Source organism: Vulpes lagopus, chromosome 4, assembly GCF_018345385.1.
Source record: "Vulpes lagopus strain Blue_001 chromosome 4, ASM1834538v1, whole genome shotgun sequence".
Lineage (NCBI taxonomy): Eukaryota > Metazoa > Chordata > Mammalia > Carnivora > Canidae > Vulpes > Vulpes lagopus.
The window spans coordinates 92,461,400-92,484,338 of NC_054827.1; the positions used below are offsets into that span (position 1 = coordinate 92,461,400).

The window sequence follows — 22,939 nt, forward strand, 5'->3', positions numbered from 1 at the left end:
GGAAATGTAAATTAGTGCAGCCATTATGTAAAACAGTATGGAGATTCCCCCAAGAGATTAAAAATAAAAATAGCATATGACCCAATAATTCCACTACTGGGTATTTACCAAAAGAAAATAAAAGCATCAATTCAAAAAGATATTGCACCCTTATGTTTATTGAAGCATTATTTACAATAGCCAAGATATGGAAGCAGCCCAAGTGTCCATCAACAGACGAATGGATAAAGAAGATGTGGTGCATGTGTGTATGTCTGTCTGTGTCTGTATACATGTGTTTATATTTACATTTACATATAATGGAGTATTACTCAGCTATAAAAACGATAAGATTTTGCCATCTGTAGCAACATGGATGGACTTAAAAGGTAGTATACTAAGTGAAATAAGTCAAAGAAAGAAAAATACCATTTGATTTCACTCATATATGAAATCTAAAAAACACCAAAACAAATGAATAAATAAACAAAAGCTGACTCAAACCTATAAATACAAGAATAAACTAACCGTTGCCAGATGGGAGGGAGTAGAAGGATGGGAAAAATGGGTGAAGGGGAGTGAGAGATAGAGTCTTCTAGTTATATAACAAACAAAACACTAGGAATAAAAGACACAGCATAGGGAATATAGTCAGTGGTATTTTTTAAATTTATTTATTTATTAGAGACACAGAGAGAGAGAGAGAGAGGCAGAGACACAGGCAGAGGGAGAAGCAGGCTCCATGAATGGAGCCCAACATGGGACTCGATCCCGGGTCTCCAGGATCTCTCCCTGGACCAAAGGCGGCGCCAAACCGCTGAGCCACCCAGTGTTGCCCTAGTCAGTGGTATTTTAAGAGCATTGCATGGTGACAGATGGTAGCGACACCTGAAGATAGCATAACATACATTTGTTGAAACACTGTGTTGTATATCTGAAATTAATGTAACACTGTGTCATTATACTAAAAAAAGTAATAAACAAATGGGAATCAAAATACTTCTTTTTTAAAGCAAGAATCATTAATTTAACTATTCCAAATACAAAATTTTTTTCTGCTGACATATACAGCAGAGCTGACAACCGAAAATATGTTTTACAAGTTTCCTCAATGATCATACACGGTACATTTTAGACCTTTTAAAAAGAATGACATTAAGTCTTTTAGTTCAGTGGCAAGCTCAATGCAACTATTCCATGAATCCTAGAAGATAAAGCAACTACAGAAGGTAATGTCTCAAATTTACTTGGTTTAATTTTCCCATGGTGTAGGACAGTTGAAGAATGTCATCCTCTGGAGCTGTGAACCAACCAGTTGAGGAGGGTGTTAGCAGTGTCAGGGCTTACCATCATGATGGTCCATGGAGCCAGAACCGAATTCACACACTTTCACACAATTTACATAATTTTATAGCACATTTTGTGGCCAAATATTTGTCACATCTATGCAGGCAGCTGAGACCAGTAATCATGAAAAAGCAACACATGGCTGGGAATCATGTTGGGAAACATCTCCATAGTCAAGTACAGGTGGGGCTATGGGAGTCACATCCCTGCCTACCCGCCTCAGCTTATAAATTGCATTACCTCAGGCAAAATACTATCCTCCCTGAAGTTCCTTCCTCCATCTACCTCTCAAGATTGCTAGAAAGATCAACGGAACATTTGAGAGTGGGCCTCTCTGCATATAAACAGGTGAACTTTGGGCATGCAATTAGGTACATTTCTAATCAGGCCTTCAAACAGCTTCAGAAAAGACAGGTCTCCTGATGTAGACAAATAATAACACAATTATCTGAGAGCTACAGAGTGTCTTCTCACCTATCCATGAGCTTTCCTACAGATCATCTTAGTAGAAGCCCATGCAAAGCTGTATAGTGAGGGAAACAATGTGACAAGGAAACAGTTGCACAGATGTGTCTGGCTCTGCTGGTCCCACAGCTACCTCAGAGAATATCTGGAATGAGGACCTGGTGGTCCTGGTTCTCAAGCTTTATTCTGTCCCTAGAGATGCCACTTTCAAACAAGTCACTCTCAAAAGAACCTTTCCTTTAAATAAATGTGGAAGCCCAGCAGACAATGCAGGAAGAGAAGTGCTCTGACTGGCCAGCTCACATGGTCTGACATAATGCCCTCAGCTTTCCCACATACACGCTAAGCCCTCCTCCACATGTGCAAGCAGAGCCTTTCCACCACCACAACCTCCAACCTCCTTCCTCACAGATGCACAGCCTCAGGGTCCCAGCTCACACCAGGCCTGACAACGCAGCTTCTGGAAGAATGTGTCCTGGTGCTAAAACCAACCCTTTCTAACAACTTGCCAACTGCAAGGAGTAATCAGCTTCTAAAACACCACAGGGACTCCTGAAGTGAACTGATTCTATATGCAAACCAAAGTCATGCCATGAAGACCCCCGCAACACAAACAAGAAGGAGTGTAGGATGTTAGTCATTTAGGTCTGTAATTGGGCTCTCCTATAGCCTTATACAGCCTCCATGCTGATTAGCAGTGCCACCTTACATATCTTCTAGGGCCGGGAGAAAAGGTTAGATAACCTTCCAAGAAAAGTGCAGCCTGGCCAAATGCAAAAACCCTCTTCTTCACCTTCAGTCTGTTGGTTGGGAAGATGTAATGAGGGTGAGATGCCGCCTCGCCCCGTCCCAGGCAAGCAGAATGCTTTGGGCAACCATCACCCTGTGCCAGTGCTAGCACCCCAAGTCTTCCTACCTCAGCTTCAAAAGACGGAATCTGATGCAAGCATTATCCAGAAGCTCCCACTTCTCTTGGGAGGAAGATCCAAAGGAACCAGCCAAGTCTTTGCTCAGCAGGGATCCTCCCTCCCACTCAGCTGAGCTGTTTCCCCAGGATTCTTCAGCAGTGATGAACTCTGGATGGCAAATAGGCATGCACCATGACCTGGAAAGCAAGGTTTGTTAGGTTATTTTCACAGAAATAGTAGCATCTCCAAATAAGATTTCATTTCAGTGGTAAGTATGAAATGTGGAATCAATTCTGGTTTTTAAAAGGAGCACAGACATTCTACTGCTGTGAAACTGGTGGAAATGGATCTTTCTGGACATCACAGAACACCTAGCTTAAAGAAAATCATTTGAGGTCACACATATGATTTGTGGACACTCAAGAAACATCAGCATGTTCTGAGTTTGGAACTTCCCAATAAAGCTATTTCTGGCCCAGACCAACTCCACCTCATTTCAGTATTTGCTTTCTCTTTGCTTGTGTTGGAGTATTCAGTACCTAGTTGTTACACTTGTCCTGAAGCAGAATAAGTGATGCAGGCCTTTCCTCCTCTATGTAGTTCTTTCTGTAACAGAGCTATCCAGCTATAGGCTGGATTTTCCACCCAGACTATACACGATCATGAGCAGGAGTGGAGAACATCAGAGCTGGACTAGTGCTGTCCAAGAATTGAACCTCTGTCTAGAAAGATGATTCAAAAGGAATCACAAACTTTTCTTAAAAGTTAAATCTCTGGCCTTTTGAACAACCTCATCAGTTCAGATGCACTTGACTCTAGTGAGGTTGCACTAAAGCCCAAAATTTTCATGTATTACTTGAAATATTTGGATCACACTACTGACATAACAGGCCATGATTTTAGAAAATAATCAAGCCCAGCTAGCTCAGATGAATAGATAAAGAAGATGTGGTTTATGTATACAATGGAATATTACTAAGCCATTAGAAATGACAAATACCCACCATTTGCTTCAACGTGGATGGAACTGGAGGGTATTATGCTGAGTGAAGTAAGTCAATCAGAGAAGGACAAACATTGTAAGTTCTCATTCATTTGGGGAATATAAATCATAGTGAAAGGGAATAGAAGGGAAGGGAGAAGAAATGTGTGGGAAATATCAGAAAGGGAGACAGAAAAAAAAAAAAAAAGGGAGACAGAACATAAAGACTCCTAACTCTGGGAAACGAACTAGGGGTGGTGGAAGGGGAGGAGGGCGGGGGGTGGGGGTGAATGGGTGACGGGCACTGAGGGGGGCACTTGAAGGGATGAGCACTGGGTGTTATTCTGTATGATGGTAAATTGAACACCAATAAAAAAATAATTTATTTTAAAAAAAAAGCCCAGCTAGCTCAAGAGGGCATTGTGATTCTCCTGAACACCCATAATTGCTTTCAAACTGGTTTACAACAAGAAAAAAAATAGTCTTACTCAAAAAGAGAAGCCCAAAGATGCAAATTAGCCTGTGTCAAACTAATATGTAACAATAACAAATGATGCTGACAGTGCTACAAACTGATTAATACTGAAAATAAAGAGTTTTGTGACCAGGAAATAATAATAATATGTGAATAATATTACATGTGTGAATAATAATATTACAACCCCCTCAGCTGGTGAACAAGTATAACTATAACTAAAACTGGAACCAAGGAAACTTCTTTTAGAAGTGGCAAGAAGGGAGAAAAGGGAACCCTCTTACACTGTTGGTGGCTGAACTGGTGCAGCCACTCTGGAAAACTGTGTGGAGCTTCCTCAAAGAGTTAAAAATAGACCTGCCCTACGACCCAGCAATTCCACTGCTGGGGATTTACCCGAAAGATACAGATGCAATGAAACGCCGGGACACCTGCACCCCGATGTTTCTAGCAGCAATGTCCACAATAGCCAAACTGTGGAAGGAGCCTCGGTGTCCATCGAAAGACGAATGGATAAAGAAGATGTGGTTTATGTATACAATGGAATATTACTCAGCCATTAGAAATGACAAATACCCACCATTTGCTTCAACGTGGATGGAACTGGAGGGTATTATGCTGAGTGAAGTAAGTCAATCGGAGAAGGACAAACATTGTAAGTTCTCATTCATTTGGGGAATATAAATCATAGTGAAAGGGAATAGAAGGGAAGGGAGAAGAAATGTGTGGGAAATATCAGAAAGGGAGACAGAACATAAAGACTCCTAACTCTGGGAAATGAACTGGGGGTGGTGGAAGGGGAGGAGGGCGGGGGGTGGGGGTGAATGGGTGACGGGCACTGAGGGGGGCACTTGACGGGATGAGCACTAGGTGTTATTCTGTATGTTGGCAAATTGAACACCAATAAAAATAAATTTATTATTAAAAAAAAATAGAAGTGGCAAGAAGAAAGCTAATGCCAGTGTATCTAGAACACTGCTGTGCAATAGAATTTACTGTGATGATGGACATGTTCCCTGTCCTATCCAGTATGGTGGTCACACATGATCACTGGCAACTTGAAGTGTGTAACTGAAGAACTGAATTTTAAATTGTATTTCATTTTAATTAATTTAGCTTTGAATAATACCTGTGACAAGTAGCAACTATGCTGGTCAGTGCAGATGCACAGCATGTTCTGACCCTTGTATCATAGGCTGCACATTCCTGCCCTCAACATCTTGAAAAGAGGGCACCCCCGGTGGCACAGCGGTTTAGCGCCACCTGTAGCCCAGGGGTGTGATCCTGGAGACCTGGGATCGAGTCCCATGTCAGGCTCCCTGCATGGAGCCTGCTTCTCCCTCTGCCTGTGACTCTGCCAATAAATAAATAAATAAGTAAATAAATAAATAAATAAATAAATAAATAAATAAATAAAATCTTAAAAAAAAATCTTGAAAAGAGGAAAACATTCTATAAGCAAACCTGACCCATGTTCTGTTCCTCTATAGTGGTTTTCAACATGAGGTTCAGCTTAGAATCCCAGGGAATGTTTCTACGCTCCACATCCCCAGGACAAATGCCTACACATGTGCTTTTCAATGAAACATGAGTTCTAAAATAACCTTAATGGTTTACCAAGTAATTCAAAGGAAAACATTAAAGGAACTGATATTTGAAGTGTTTGTTTTTGAAGTTATTTACTTATAGTAGAGATGGAGAAAAAAATAAGTAATCCTCCTGGATGTAGGGGCTGTAATGGACACTGGGATGTGAGATGAAGAAGAGGCAGGCTATGGAACATAGGGCATGTTCTGAAGTATGGACATGAATATGGTATTTGAGAGCACAGAAAAAGCATGGATTCTTGAGGGAATTGTGAGGGGGACACCAATGTTTCACAAGGGAAGTGACATTTGAGCTCTTTTGAAGTTGAGTGAGATTGCTCTGGAGAGCCAGAAGGGGAGGAAGTTAGTCTAGTCAAAGGGCTCAGTGGGAACTTTTGCAGGAAGACAACTTGTCATCAGGAATCTCCTGGAGGGAGCCAGCTTGTCCCTGCACTGGGAGGTGATAAGTCCACATTCCTACACGTTATCTAAATGAGGGTGAGTCTTTGGCAAGTGAGGCTAGGAATCCACATGGCATACAAATACCTCAAAGAATTCTGATACACTCTAGAAAGTATGAAGCCCCACCCCCATGGTTACAGACAAGCCTGGAAAAAGGGTGGGCAGCTCCTAAAAGGATAGGAGGGAGGTGAGTGCAGGTTACACAGTAGCCTTCCTGCTGATGCAGGTGCTCAGGGTCAGACAGCAGGAAATGACATGTGCCATGACAATGCCCCAAGTTTGTGATGTGTGAGGAGGCAGGAGACACTAAGCAGGTGGTTCAGGTTTCTGGAAGTCTGTCTGCAAAAGGAAAAAGAAATGAGAGTGGATATCTGGGCCAGGGCCCTTCATCCTAGGAGACAGAGTTATCCTCCAGATCAGCTCTGCTCAGAGATTCCAGAATCATCCTGTTTGTCCCCAAAGGGACCCTCAAACTTGCAGGAAGTGGAGGTTCCTCTTAAATCATACGTTTTCAACCTCATCACTAATGACATTTGAGCCAAATCATTCTTTGTTGTGGGGATGTTTCCGGTGCTTTGCAGGATGTTAAGCAGCATCTCTGGCCTTTACCCTTAAATGCCAATAGATAGTACCCCTTGCCCAGCTGGGACAGCAAAAAAGATCTCTGGACTGTGCTTTCCTCACCCCTTGTTGAGAAGCCCTGGCCTGGTAACACAGCTCATCAGAGCTGTGTACATGCATGAATGTACACGTGTTACTTAATCATTGCAGGGATATGCTCAATGTTATTTGGAAACTCATAAGCCACAGACTACAACTACTAGAATCATGAATACATACCACACTGAGTTGACAAGAATTTTGCAGAGACCAAACATGTCAGGCAAAAATTTGTATCTCAGGAAGAAGTTCTCCAGCATAAGTGTCAAGGGCAATGCCCAGAGATTTCTTAATTTTATAAGAAGGGGATGGGAAAACTCACCCTTTCTCTTTTGAGGAACTTCTCAGCAAAGGGGTATTTTCTGTAAAGTAGAGGTCTTTTGACCTGGAGTTGAAGAACGGAAGTAAAGAAGAGTGAGACCTGAAAGACACAGTGAAAGTAAAGTGATTACCAACACAAAAATGGTGGGGGTCCGGCTATGTCCAAGAACATAAGTTATATTTGAATTGTAAAAAGCTGGAGTTTAAGGAGATACAATTAAAAACAACTCTCCTCTCCAGCATAAACCATGTTGGCAATGCAAAGCAGAAACTCATATATGAGACCAGATGCTGTAGGACTGATACTTTTAGGCTTTGTTTAGCATTAACAGTAGATTCCAGCCACCTTTGCCATTCCATGCAGAACTTTCATGAAGAAAACCATTCAGAGTCTGATGAACCTTTCTATACTCTAAAAAGTCTACTTTCTAAGATCACGGTATTTAAATACCACACATTTAAGATATCCTCCTGGCTTCTTATCAAAGACCAACCAGCAGAAGTCAGGATCCATGGGGTCAAAGTGAAATGATAAAATGGCAAGGAGGGGTATCTCAGGGGAATGGAAGCCACAAGGGAAGCAAAGCAAAGGTTCACACTGTGTGGGGACCCCCTTCCACTGTGCTGGTCTGCACTAGAGGAAAGGCCACCATAAACTTATCCAAATCAGGAGCTTTTCACAAGATGGAAATGATTGCACAGGCACAAGAGAGCCCACAAGCATATATCTTCACATCATTCGAGGACACATAATAATGTTTAAATGCAACCAGATTTTCACAAAAAGCTGCTGAAATCATTTTCATTCCTAATTACTTGGAACATGTCATTTTATACACAAGGACATTGCCTTTCCTAAAGGAGCCCAGGCCACGAAGAGCTGCTGAGGGTGCCATGAAACACTCACCTGGGGGAATAATAGTACTTGAGATCATAAATGCAGAGAAAGGAAAAAAAAATATTTCCACCCCTTTCTCCTCATTCAAGTACACACCTGTGACAGACAACAGGACTCTGGTCTCATGGACAAATGAAACTAGGGTTCTGAGCTGCATCCAACAATACCCACCACTCCGTACTGAAGCCAGGAAGGGAGTCTGTCTTGAGCCAGCAAGTGTTCTCGGAGTGCCACCTCTGGGCAGCCTTGGGTACTTTTAATGGGGAACACAGAGGAGTAAAGACTCTGTTCTCAGGAGATTTAATAGCCAGGGAGAAGAACAGTAGAAACAAGTATAGAATATATGCCCTAACTCACATAGATGAGAGCATAGTGGTAAAAGATAAATTCCACTTGAGGGACTTAATAATTAGTGCACTTTAGCTGTTCAAACTGGCTTAAACAATTAGTTGGGAATTTAAATTTTCCATGTCTGATAATTGTAAATGAAGAAGGGCCTCAGGCATATTTAGATAAATGTCTCAATAAGACAACTAATATCCACTGTTTTCTGTTACTCCCTGAGATGGTTTGTATGGGAGAGGTGACCTCACTCACATTATTTAGCCACCCTGAGCTTCCATTTTCTCATCTGTATAATGTGGATTAAAAGGGAAGACTCACTAAAGTGAGTCACACAAAATTAGGAGATGTAAATAACCATAGCTTGGCTTCAATTCAATTCAATTATTTCTATTATACTGCAAGCCTCTTATGAATGGCTGCCATGTTATTTCCATCTTGTTTTATCCTTAAGTACTTAATGACTTAGTTAAATCCCAGTAATCATAGCTTATTTGCATGAGGTGTCTTTTTGACTCAATGAAACAGTTTTCTAAACTATTAGATCAAAAATGTGCTCAGAATCACCACTGACCCTCTGAAGACCAGAGAACGTCCAAGACAGTAGAGATGCTATTGCTCCTTACAAAGTACTATCCACAGGCTCTCAGCACAGCTCACAGCAGCACCACATTGTGCAATCTGAGAATTCACCTTATGCCCACGAAGGAGGAAAACAGGAAATGGGGAAAGACAAAAGTACATTTTATTTTCTCTGAGATGGGCATATCTGGCTGATTTCACTAACGTTTCTACTGCACTTTGTGTATGCATAGTATTTTATAATCGTAGTTAAGTGTACAGAGAGTAGTTTCTAAGCATTGTAAAATTTATAATTCTAAAAACCCAAAAATAAAATAAATTTTGCCAGGAAATTTCACAGAAACTTCAACCTATTCCAAATTTTAATTTAATTTAATACTGTCCAGACATTATTTTCCATTGCTCCAAGTCCATTTCTTTTTTGCAAAGAAGAGAAGCTTAGAAGAGAAGTAACATTCCTGGTACTTTACAAGATCCCTGACCTGCTGTTCTGGAAGACAGATAACTCACAAACTGCACATAGAGAAGATTCAGGATTGCACAAGAAACATATTCCAGTCATTTTTCTTTCTGACTTAATTAACGTAGATAATATTGATGAGATCTATATTATTCCTAACCTTTTATCCTTCTAAAAAAGAAATCTCATTGACATTTCTCTGACTTCACATCTAAGCCCAGGTGCTTTCAAAATTCACAAAATTAAACAGTATCTGTTTTCCCTGGTGTCTCAATAACTCTGTGTATACATGTGCAAAATTCATATATGCCTCTAAACTTATAAGTGGGCAATACTTATTTCAATAATTGGAAACGACAGAAGAGGATAATAGATACAATGGTTGTATATAATTCTGTAACTGATACCACCTGTTAAGATTTAAAGATTCTTAACTATAGAGAGTAAACTGATGGTTACCAGAGGGGAGGCGGGTAGGGGATAGGTTAAATGGGTGACAAGGATTAGGTGGTGAGGTATTCATTGTGATGAGCACCAGGTGTTATGTGGAAGTGTTAAATCACTATATTGAACACCTGAAACTAATATTATACTTTAAAAAATAAAGAACTTCCTTTCAGTCTTTTTTTCTACATATAAATGAATATTTCTAAAGTCAGCTTCAAATATACACATGTCCAGACATATTCAATTGCTTCATCCTCTAATTGTTTAATTTAGATATGTCATAAGCATTTCTGTGTTATTAAATATTCTTCTACAATGTGATTTACATGTTGGCATCATAGTCCATTACATGGATCACCACATTAGGCTCAACCATCCATCTGTTGTTAGAAATTTAAGGAATTTCTCTTTTTTATTAATATAAGTAACAAACATTATGAGAGTCCTAATAGATAAGTTGTGTGCCTCCAAAAATTCCTTAGGACAGATTCCTAGAAATGGAGTCCCTGGGCAAGAAGTGTCTTGGTGCTTATGGACCACAGAAAGCCTTACTATACCTTTCAGTTATGGAAGAGAAAAAAAATCCCTGTCCCTAAAGCCCTGGGTATTAGCCACATTTTAGATTCTTAAGCAGTAAATTTCAAACAGCTAGAATTGATTCAGGCCCACCATTGTCAAGAAACCTTATTGCCATGATTGTAAATAAGACCCATCTACGCCAACCTGCAAGATAGATACAGTGTGTTGGCAATACCTACCAGCCCTCCCCCCTGTCAATAACAGTTTTCTTAGCTCAGACACCCTAGTTCCTTCTTGATCCAAATGCCTTGTAGTCCTATGTTACTTACGTCATTTTTTAAAGTATCTAAGACTGTTAAAAATATGGAATATCAAATATATTAAAACTTCTGAGAAGATTCACATTTCTAAACGCCAGACAAGAGGCAATAACTACTGCAAAGGACACATTGGAGAGGTAGTGGTTTGGTTACAGTGGTAGAGGAAGAGGTTGGCTCTCAGTCTTTCTCAAGCCCTGTATCATGTAGACACAATTAATGCAGCCACAGAAGACAGCACTGCTTGGCAGGGAATGTAGAGCCAATGACAAGGAGTGCAAAATGCTGCCATTTCCTTCCTCTCTCCCTCCCTCTCTCGCTCTGACTCTTGTTTCTTCCTGTTCTCATACTGTATTAACTGTTGAAGCTACTTTTCCAGAAGGAAAAAAGCAAACTAGCAGGCTGGGAAAAGCTGGGTTTGCCCCAAAAGTGCTCACACAGAAAACAGCCAAGTGTGTCCATTGACAGAAAGCAAATCTGAGGAAGGAAAGCAAGCAGGGAAGCTGCCACCTACTCATGTGACCTTTTTTTTTGGAGAGTTGGAAGGAGACTCTAATTCCTCACCGAAATATAGTCAGAACTTCAGAGAGTCTGTGTTTGCTCTGTCCAAGCATGGCTAGGCTTTTAAGTTTAATTAACTGCAAAAAAAAAAAAAAAAGAGAGTCTATAGCCCAGGCTGCTCAGAGGCTATGTCTGTAATCAGTTGTGACTGAAGAAGTAGAAAACATGAGGGCTCTTTCCCATTTCTTTAGCCTAACACCCCTACTAGTTATTTTCTGCACGATTTAAAAAATAAATGCATAGAAATAATTATAAATCTATGTTAATAGATACACGATGTACAAAAATGTAATTTTGATATCAATAATAAAAAGGGGCAGAACTATATAGAAGTAGAGATTTTTTATGCAATTGAAGTTAAGTTGGTATCACTTCAAATTAGGTTGTTATAACTTTAGAATGTCATACCTAATTGTCATGGTAAACACAAAGAAAATATAATAAAACATACACCAAAAAAATGAGAAGGGAATCAAAACATGTCACTACAAAAATTTAACTAAACATAAAGAAAGGTAGTAGAAGAGGAAGGCAGTAATGAAGGAAATGAGGGACAAAAAGCTATAAGACATATAGAAAACATAAAACAAAACACCAAAAGTAATTCTTTTTGTAGGAATGATAACCTTAAGTATAAATATGCTAAACTCATCAATTAAAAAGCAGAGGGACTAAAACAGATACAAAACAAAACCAAAAAAAAACATCATTCAACTATATGCTACCAATAACAATTATGCACCAAACGTCAGAGCTCGAAAAGACATGAGGCAGACACTGACATAATTACAGGAGTAGATAGTTCTACAATTATGGCTAGAGATTTCAATGCCCCACTCTCAATAATGGTTAGAAATCAAACAAAAGATATGGAACTAGAGCCCTTACACAACACTACAAACCAAGTGGTCCTAAAAGACCTACACAGAACAATCTACCCAACAGCAGCAAAATTACACATTTCTCTCAAATACATATGTAACATTCTCTAGGATAGACATATGCTATGCCATAAAACAAATTTTAATGAATTTTCTAAGACTGAAATCATACAACATATCTTTTCCAATCACAATGGAATTAACTAGAAATCAATAATAAAAGGGAAAATGAAAAACTCACAAATATGTGAATTTAAACAAAACAGTCAACCAATGGGTCAAAGGAGAAATAAGAGAAATTAGAAAATATTTGCTGTGAGCTGAATTGTGTCCCCCACCATCAAAAAAACAAAAACAGAAACAAAAAAATCCCCTCATATGTTGAAGCTCTAACCCCCAGTACCTTATAATATGACTGTATTTGGAAATATCTTTAAATACAGGATTAAGTTAAATGAGGCCATTACGGTGGATTCTAATCCAATTTGACTGGTGTCCTTATTAAAAGAGGAAATTTGACATACAAAGAGACACCAAAGACTCATGTGCAATGACAATGTGAAGGAGCAGTAGGATGGCAGCCATCTGCAAGCCAAGAAGCATTAGAGGTAACTAACCCTGCCAGCACCTTGATCTTAGACTTATAGCCTCCAGGACTATGAGGAAATAAATTTCTGTTGTTTAAAGTGCCCTGTCTGTGCTATTTTGTTATGACAGCCCTAGCAAACCAATACAGTTTGAGACAAATGCCCTGAGACAAATGACAATGAAAATACAACATACCAAAATGTATGGGATGAATCAAAAGGAGTAGTAAAAGGGAAATTTATAGCTGTAAGTATTTACATTTAAACAATGAAAGATCAAAAAAAATAAATAAAAATAAACAATGAAAGATCTAAAATCAACAACCTAACTTTACACCTTAACAAACTAGAAAAAGAGGAATAAACTAAACTCAAAAGCCAACAGAAGTAAGAAAATAAAGATTACAGAAGTGACTAATAAAATAGAGATGAGAAAAACCATAGAGAAAAATCAAGGAAACCAAAATTTGGTTCTTTACAAAGATCAATAAAATTGACACACCTTTAGATAGATTGACTAAGCAAAGAGAGAAACTCAAATTACCAAAATCAAAAATGAAAGAAGGAACATTTCTACCAATTTTACAGAAATAAAAAAGGTTACAAGAGTATACTATGGATGACTATATGCTAACAAATTGGATATCCTAGATAAAATGGGCAAATTCCAAGCTAAACACAACCTACCAACACTGGTAATGAAGAAAAAGAAAATCTGAATAGACCTGCAGTTATGAAGGAAATTGAATCAGTAATTAAAACTCCCAAAAACAAAACAAAACAAAAAAGCCCTAAACCAGATTGCTTAGCTGAAGCACTCTACCAAATGTTTAAAGAAGAATTAACTTTACCTCCTCAAACTCTTCTAAAAAACCGAAGAGAAGGGGACATTCATTCAGTGAGGTCAGCATTACCTTAATACCAAAGACACTACAAGAGCAGAAAACTACAGACCAATATTCCTGATGAACACTAATACAAAAAATCCTCAACAAAATACTATCAAGTCAATTTAGCAGTATATAAAAAGGATTATACATTATTACCAATGGAATTTATTCCTGGAATTCAAGGATGGTTCAAAATATGAAGATCAATTGATGAAACACACCACATTACCAGAATAAAGGAAAAAACCCACATGGTCATCTAATAAAACTAGAACTAGAAACCTAGAACTAATAAAATCAAACTCAGCAAAGTTGAAGGACACAAAATCAACATGCAATGGTATATTCACACAAATGAAATTTTACACAGCAGTGAAACTGGATGAACTACAGCTAACCAACGCAATATGGATGGGTAAGTGTTGGAAACATAATGGTGACTGAAGAAAAGAATTCATGGAAGAATACATACATGATATAATTTCTATAAAGCTCAAAAACAAGCAACACTAAATAATCATTTTTTAGGATCCATTTACATGGTTTTAGATAGAATAAATAGAGAGGTATATTTACACAAACACACACACACAGAAATTATAAATACACAATTTCAGAAAGTATTCTTCATATTAGGAAGCAAAAGGATAGGGCAAAAGAGGTGTCAATTAGTTTATGAAAATTAAATGTCATAATTTACTGCTATTCACTTACAGGTGGAATATAAGAAATCGCACAGAAGATCATAGGGAAGGAAGGGGAAATGGAATGGAAAGAAATCAGAGAAGATTACAAGAGACTCTTAATGCTCAGAAACAAACTGAGGGTTGCTGGAGAGGAGGTAGGTGGTGGATGGGGTAACTGGGTGATGGGCATTAAGAAGGGCACATGATGTGATGAGCACTGGGTGTTATATGCAACTAATGAATTACTGAACTCTACATCTGAAACTAATGATGTACTATATGTTGGCTAATTGAATTTAAATTTAAAAAATAACTTACTGATATTATACATATTATTTTGTCTATATAAAATATTGTATACTATTTTAAAAGAAGAATGAACTTATCAACTTTAATAGAAGGGAAGTTATGCACAGAAAAGAAATAGCATGGAGATGATCAGGTAGAAAATAGGAATTCAAGAATAATAACATGGAAGGAAAGCTGTACTGAAACCTTGAAATACAGGATGAAAATAACACATTTTCATAATATATTTAAAATATGCATCTCATAATATTTTCAAATAATTGATTATTTCCACTTATCATTCCTGGTTGGTCTAGGAAATGAAGAAACATTTATTTTTCAAAGCCTTTAAAATCAAGCAAGCAGAAGGATAAAACAGGTATTACAAGACCACTTAAGTCTCAAATGAATCACCAAACCAAGAGGTCCTGTGCATTATGCTGTAGTAGAAAAAAAGGAATTTTAAAAATTCATTATTTACAAATAAATCGTCATTTTACTTTCTGTTTACCAACATTACAAAATCTTAATTATTTATACTCCACTAATCTTGGAAATAACCCTCAACTGAAAAAAGATGTGGGAGTTCATGTTAACCTTTGTTTAAACAACTAGTTTTGTTATAGATGGTGTGACTCAATATAAAAGAATTTCTAGATACTGTTTAAAATTTTTACCAGAAGATGTATAATTAACACAAGAATTATTAAATATGAATGGATATTACTAACCACACAAAAAAGGCTAACAGTATACCCAAAGTCTTGGGGAAGTCTTTTTTACTGAGATTTACCAGAACAATTTTAGGATTTACTTAAATGTAAAGACAATCAGATGTATTTAAGATCCAATCTGAATTATTTCCCCTAAGGAATGTTGAAAAAAGAAAACCAAAGCTGGTGGCATCACAATTCCAGACTTCAAGTTCTACTGCACAGCTGTAATCGTGAAGACAGTGTGGTACTGGCACAAACACACACACAGAGATCAATGCAACTGGTATAGAGAAGCCAGAAACTGGTAGTTAACTCTACGGTCGACTCATCTTCAACAAAGCAGGAAAGAATACCCAATAGAAAAAGACAGTCTCTTCAACAAATGATGTTGGGGAGGCGGGGCAAGATGGCAGAAGAGTAGGGTCCCCAAGTCACCTGTCCCCACCAACTTACCTAGATGACCTTCAAATCATCCTGAAAACCTGCGAATTCAGCCTGAGATTTAAAGAGAGACCAGCTGGAATGCTACAGTGAGAAGAGTTCGCGCTTCTATCAAGGTAGGAAGAGGGGGGAAAAGAAATAAACAAACAAAAGGCATCCAAGGGGGAGGGGCCCCGCGAGGAGCCGGGCTGAGGCTGGGGCGAGTGTCCCCAGGACAGGAGAGCCCCGTCCCAGAGAAGCAGGAGCTGCACCAATCTTCCCGGGAGGAAAGGGGCTCGCAGGGAGTTGGAGCAGGACCCCAGGAGGGCGGGGATGTCCTCGGGCTCCCTGGGACACTAACAGGCACCTGCACCCCGGGGAGAGTGCGCTGAGCTCCCTAAAGGGCTGCAGCGCGCACGGCGGGACCCGGAGCAGCTCGGAGGGGCTCGGGCGGCGGCTCCGCGGAGGGGGCTGTGCGGCTCGGAGAGCGCGATTCCAGCGGTGCAGGCCCCGGAGCCCAGGGCGGGGGGGACACAGCCCAAGATCTGGGGCGCCCCCGGGATAGGCGGAGGCCAGGAGGACACAGGACAGCAAGGAGCTGTGCAGATCGGCGCCCCCGCCCACGGAGCATCCAGGCCCCTGCGAACTGGGAGCTGTGGTAGTTACTGTGGGAGCTGACTCCAGAATTGCAGAGCTGGCTGCCACCACTGTTGTTCCTCCTGGTGTCACCTTGTACCTGGGACTGAGCAGGGGCCTCACAGGATAAACAGCTCCCACTAAGCTAGGATGCTGGACAGCTCCCCTAGGTGCACACACCTGAGAATCAGCACAGCAGGCTCCTCCCCCAGAAGACCAGCTGGAAGGACAGGGGAAGAGCCAAGTTCTTGGCAGACCAGCGCTGGAAAGCTCCAGGGGAACTCGAGAGATTTACAGTATATATAACCAAAGGATACCCCTCCTTGTTTTTGTTTTTTCTTTTTCTTCCTTTGTCTAATACAACTCGTTCTTAGCCACTCTGCACTGAGTAAAATGACTAGAAAGAACACACCACAAAACAAAGAATCAGAAACAGTCCTCTCTCCCACAGACTTACAAAATTTGGATTACAATTCAATGTCAGAAAGCCAATTCAGAAGCACATTTATAAAGCTACTTGTGGCCCTGGAAAAAAGCATAAAGGATTCAAGAGACTTCATGACTGCAGAATTTAGATCTAACCATCTGAGATTAAAAATCAATTAAATGAGATGCAATCCAAACTGGAGGTCCTAACAACGAGGGTTAACAAGGTAGAAGAACGAGTGAGTGACATAGAAGACAAGTTAATGGCAAGGAAGGAAGCTGAGGAAAAAAGAGAAAAACACTTAAAAGATGATGAGGATAGGTTAAGGGAAATAAATGACAGTGTCAGAAGGAAAAAATCTACGTTTAATTGGGGTTCCAGAGAGCCCTGAAAGAGACAGAGGACCAGAAACTGTATTTGAACAAATCATAGCTGAGAACTTCCTTAACTTCGGAAGGAATCAGGCATTCAGATCCAAAAGATAGAGAGATCCCCCCATAAAATCAATAAAAAGCTTTCAACAACTTGACATTTAATAGTGAAACTTGCAAATTACAAAGATAAAGAGAAGATCCTTAAAGCAGCAAGAGACAAGAGATCTCTAACCTTTATGGGGAGAAATATTAGGTTACCAGCAGACTTCTCCACAGAGACCTGGCAGGCCAGAAAGGGCTGGCAGGATATATTCAGGTCCTAAATGAGAAGAACATGCAGCCAAGAATACTTTATCCAGCAAGGCTCTCATTCGGAATAGAAGGAGAGATAAAGAGCTTCCAAGATAGGTGGAAACTGAGAGTATGTAACCACCAAACCAGCTCTGCAAGAAATATTAAGGTGGACTCTGTAAAAGAAAGAGAAAGTCCAAAGAAACAATCCACAAAAACAGGGACTGAATAGGTATCATGATGACACTAAACTCATATCTTTCAATAGTAACTCTGACCATGAATGGGCTTAATGACCCCATCAAAAGGCACAGGGTTTCAAACTGGATAAAAAAGCAAGATCCATCTATTTGCTGTCTACAAGAGATGCATTTTAGACTTAAGGACACCTACAGCCTGAAAATGAAAGGTTGGAAAACCATTTACCATTCAAATGGTCCTCAAAAGAAAGCAGGGGTAGCCATTCTTAAATCAGAAAAATTAAAGTTTATACCAAAGACTAGTAAGACAAGAAGAGGGACACTATATCATACTTAAAGGATCTATCCAACAAGAGGGCCTAACAATCATGAATATTTATGCCCAAATGTGGGAGCTGCCAAGTATATCAATCAATTAATAACCAAAGTAAAGACATACTTAGATAATAATACACTTATACTTGGTGACTTGAACACACCACTTTATATAATCAATAGATATTCTAAGCACAATATCTCCAAAGAAACAAGAACTTTAAATGATACACTGGATCAGATGGATTTCACAGATATTTACAGAACTTTACATCCAAACGCAACTGAATACACATTTTTCTCAAGTACACGTGGAACTTTCTCCAGAACAGACCACATACTGACTCACAAATCAGGTTTTAACCGATACCAAGAGAATGGGATCGCCGCCTGCATATTTTCAGACCATAATGGTTTGAAACTAGAACTAAATCACAAGAAGAAGTTTGGAAGGATTTCAAAACGTGGAGGTTAAGGACCATCCTGCTAAAAGATGAAAGGGTCAACCAGGAAATTAAGGAAGAATTAAAAAGATTCATGGAAACTACTGAGAATGAAGACACAACCATTCAAAATCTTTGGGATACAACAAAAGCAGTCCTGAAGGGGGAAATACATCGCAATACAAGCATCCATCCAAAAACTGGAAAGAACACAAATACAAAAGCTAACCTTGTGCCTAACGGAGCTGGAGAAAAAACAGCAAATAGATCCTACACCCAGCAGAAGAAGAGAGTTAATAAAGATTCGAGCAGAACTCAATGAAATAGAGACCAGAAGAACTGTAGAACAGATTAACAAAACCAGGAGTTGGTTCTTTGAAAGAACTAATAAGATAAATAAACCATTAGCCAGCCTTATTAAAAAGCAGAGAGAAAAGACTCAAATTAATAAAATAATGAATGAGAAAGGAGATATCACCACCAAGACCAGGGAAACACAAACGGTTTTAAAAACTTATTATGAGCAGCTATACGCTAATAAATTAGGCAATCTAGAAGAAATGGACACATTTCTGGAAAACCACAAACTACCAAAACTGGAACTGTAAGAAATAGAAAACCTGAACAGGCCAGTAAATAGGGAGGAAATTGAAGCAGTCATCAAAAACCAGCCAAGACACAAAAGTTCAGGGCCAGAGAGCTTCCCAGGGGAATTCTATCAAACGTTTAAAGAAGAAACCATACCTATTCTGCTTAAGCTGTTTTGAAAGATAGAAAGAGATGGAATACTTCCAAACTCATTCCATGAGGCCAGCATCACCTCAATTCCAAAATCAGACAAAGACCCCACCAAAAAGGAGAATTACAGACCAATATCTCTGATGAACAAAAATGCAAATATTCTCAACAAGATACTAGCCAATAGGATCCAAGAGTACATTAAGAAGATTATTCACCGTGACCAAGTGGGATTTATCCCTGGGATGCAAGGCTGGTTCAACACTCGTAAAGAAATCAATCTGGGGATCCCTGGGTGGCTCAGCGGTTTAGCGCCTGCCTTCGGCCCGGGGCGTGATCCTGGAGACCCGGGAACGAATCCCGCATCCGGCTCCCTGCATGGGGCCTGCTTCTACCTCTGCCTGTGTCTCTGCCACTCTCTCTCTCTCTGTGTCTCCCATGAAAAAATGAATAAAATCTTTGAAAACAAATAGAAATCAATCTGATTGATCATATCAACAAGAGAAAAAACAAGAACCATATGATCCTATCAATACATGCAGAGAAAGCATTTGACAAAATACAGCATCATGCTTGATCAAAACTCTTCAGAGTGTAGGGATAGAGGGAACATTCCTCAGCATCCTAAAAGCCATCTACAAAAAACCCACAGCAAAGATCATTCTCAATGGGGAAACACTGGGAGCATTTCCCCTAGCATCAGGAACATGACAGGGATGTCCACTCTCATCACTGCTATTCAACACAGTATTAGAAGTCCTAGCCTCAGCAATCAGGCAACAAAAAGAAATAAAAGGCATTCAAATTGGCAAAGAAGAAGTCAAACTCTCCCTCTTTGCAGGTGACATGATACTGTACGTAGAAAACCCAAAAGACTCCACCCCAAGATTGCTAGAACTCATACAGCAATTCGGCAGAGTGGCAGGATACAAAATCAATGCCCAGAAATCAGTAGCATTTCTATACACTAACAATGAGACTGAAGAAAGAGAAATTAAGGAGTCAATCCCATTTACAATTGCACCCAAAAGCATAAGATACCTAGGAAGAAACCTAACCAAAGAGGTAAAGGATCTATCCCCTAAAAACTATAGAACACTTCTGAAAGACACTGAGGAAGACACAAAGAGATGGAAAAATATTCCATGCTCATGGATTGGAAGAATTGATATTGTGAAAATGTCAATGTTACCCAGGGCAATTCACAGATTTAATGAAATCTCTATCAAAATACCATGGACTTTCTTCAGAGAGATGGAACAAATCATCTTAAGATTTGTGTGGAATCAGAAACCACCCTGAATAGCCAGGAGAATATTAAAAAAGAAAACCATAACTGGGGGCATCCAATGCCAGATTTCAGGTTGTACTACAAAGCTGTGGTCATCAAGACAGTGTGGTACTGGCACAAAAACAGACACAGAGATCAATGGAACAGAATAGAGAACCCAGAAATGGCCCCTCAACTCTATGGTCAACTAATATTCGACAAAAGGAGGAAAGACTATCCACTGGAAAAATGACAGTCTCTTCAAAAATGGTGCTGGGAAAATTGGAGAGGCATGTGCAGAAGAATGAAACTGGACCACTCTTTTACACCAGACATAAAGATAAACTCAAAATGGATGAAAGATCTAAATGTGAGTTAAGAATCCATCAAAATCCCAGAGGGGAACACCGGCAACAGCCTTTTTGAATGTGGGGACAGCAACTTCTTGCAAGCTACATCGCCTATGAAGGCAAGGGAAACAAAAGCAAAAATGAACTATTGGGACTTCCTCAAGATAAGAAGCTTCTGCACAGCAAAAGAAACAGTCAACAAAACTAAAAGACAACCTACATAATGGGGGAAGATATTTGCAAATGACCTATCAGATAAAGAGCTAGATCCAAGATGTATAAAGAACTTATTAAACTCAACAGCAAAGAAACAAACAATCCAATCATGTAATGGGTAAAAGACATGAACAGATATTTCACCAAAGAAGGAATACACATGGCCAACAAGCACATGAGAAAATGCTCTGCATCACTTGCCATCAGGGAAATACAAATCAAAACCACAATGAGATACCACCTCACACCAGTAAGAATGGGGAAAATGAACAAGACTGGAAACAACAAATGTTGGAGAGGATGTGGAGAAAGGGGAATCTCTTGCACTGTTGGTGGGAACGTGAACTGATGCAGCCACCTTGGAAAACTGTGTGGAGGTTCCTCAGAGAGTTAAAAAGAGACCTGCCCTACGACCCAGCAATTGCACTGTTGGGGATTTACCCCAAACATACAGATGCAGTAAAACCACGAGACACCTGCACCCCAATGTTTATAGCGGCAATGTCCACAATAGCCAAACTGTGAAAGGAGCCTTGGTGTCCATCGAAAGATAAATGGATAAAGAAGATGTGGTCTATATATAAAATGGAATATTACTCAGCCATTAGAAACGACAAGTACCCCCATTTGCTTCAACCTGGATGAAACTGGAGGGTATTATGGTTAGTGAAGTCAGTCATCGGAGAAGGACAAACATTATATGGTCTCATTCATTTGGGGAATATAAAAAATAGTGAAAGGAATTAAAGGGGAAAGAAGAGAAATGAGTGGGAAATATCAGTGAGGATGACAGAACATGAGAGACACCTGACTCTGGGAAATGAACAAGGGGTAGTGGGCGGGGGGACGAGGTGACTGGGTGACAGGCCCTGCGGGGGGCACTTGACGGGATGAGCCTTGGGTGTTATACTAATGTTGGCAAATCGAATTCCAATGAAAATTATACAAAAAAAAAAAAGAAAAGAAAGAAAGAAAGAAAAAGTAAGTCTATTTTTAACAAATTTTTCTGACCAACCTCTAATTTGAAATCAATACAATAGTCAAGTGTACATGAAGCTGATGGCAGATTTAGTCCCTATCTCATGTTCCTAGTTAGACCCTTCTAGCTACATACTTTACTGTATCTCCTAAGCTCTTCTTGGAAAGCTATCTGGATAGAGATACTCATCCTGGTGCCCTGGAGCAGACACATTGATTAGAGACACCACAGAGAATGATGGACTGTGTCAAATTTCTCTGTAAACCACAATTCTCTCCCCCATGTATGACATGCATTTGAACCCTGGCTGGGGTGAGGGGTGCGTTGGTTTCTGTCAGTTAATGTGAGAGGGTCCTGAAATCTCCAACTATGATTTTGGGTTTGTCTATTTCTTATGTTCTATCAATTTTGCTTTATATATTTTGTAGCTCTTCTTCTTAAGTCTATGAACATTAAGAATTATGCCTTTTTTTGGTGCCTGAGTGGTTCAGTGAGTCAAGCATCTGCCTCGGGCTTAGGTCATGATCCCAAGGTCCTGGGATCAGGCCCCACAGGAGGCTCCGTCTCAATGAGGAGCCTGTTTCTCCCTCTGCCTGTTTGTTCTCTCTCTTCTCTCTCTAACAAATAATAAATAAAACCCTTTTAAAAAACCACAATTACTATTAAAAAAAGACTTATGCCCTTTTGATAGATTGACCCCTTTATGACATGGCTATCTTTATTCCTAATAATGTTCTTTGTTCTAACTTACTTGTTCTAATATTAACATAGCCACTCCACTTTTCTTGTAATGTCTTTTTCCATCTTTTTTACCTTTAAGCCATCTGCACTTTTATATTTACGGCAGGCTCCTTTATACAGACAGTATATGTCCACTCACATATAATGTGATTATTGTATATTTAGGTTTAAATCTATCAT

General features: G+C 39.5%; 1 protein-coding gene across 3 annotated transcripts in view; it reads right to left on the reverse strand.

Moving 5' to 3' along the window:
- The window catches only part of OCA2 (OCA2 melanosomal transmembrane protein), a 409,422-nt gene that overhangs the window by 323,375 nt on the left and 63,108 nt on the right, over window positions 1–22,939 (reverse strand). For 2 of the 3 annotated variants that reach the window (XM_041751149.1, XM_041751147.1), the window contains exons 3-4: window positions 7,187–7,285; window positions 2,708–2,896 (exon numbers count right to left, since the gene is read on the reverse strand). In XM_041751149.1, the coding sequence (XP_041607083.1) occupies window positions 2,708–2,896; window positions 7,187–7,285 (288 nt within the window). The remainder of the gene's footprint in view (window positions 1–2,707; window positions 2,897–7,186; window positions 7,286–22,939) is intronic. The other variant, XM_041751148.1, reaches the window with a different exon arrangement.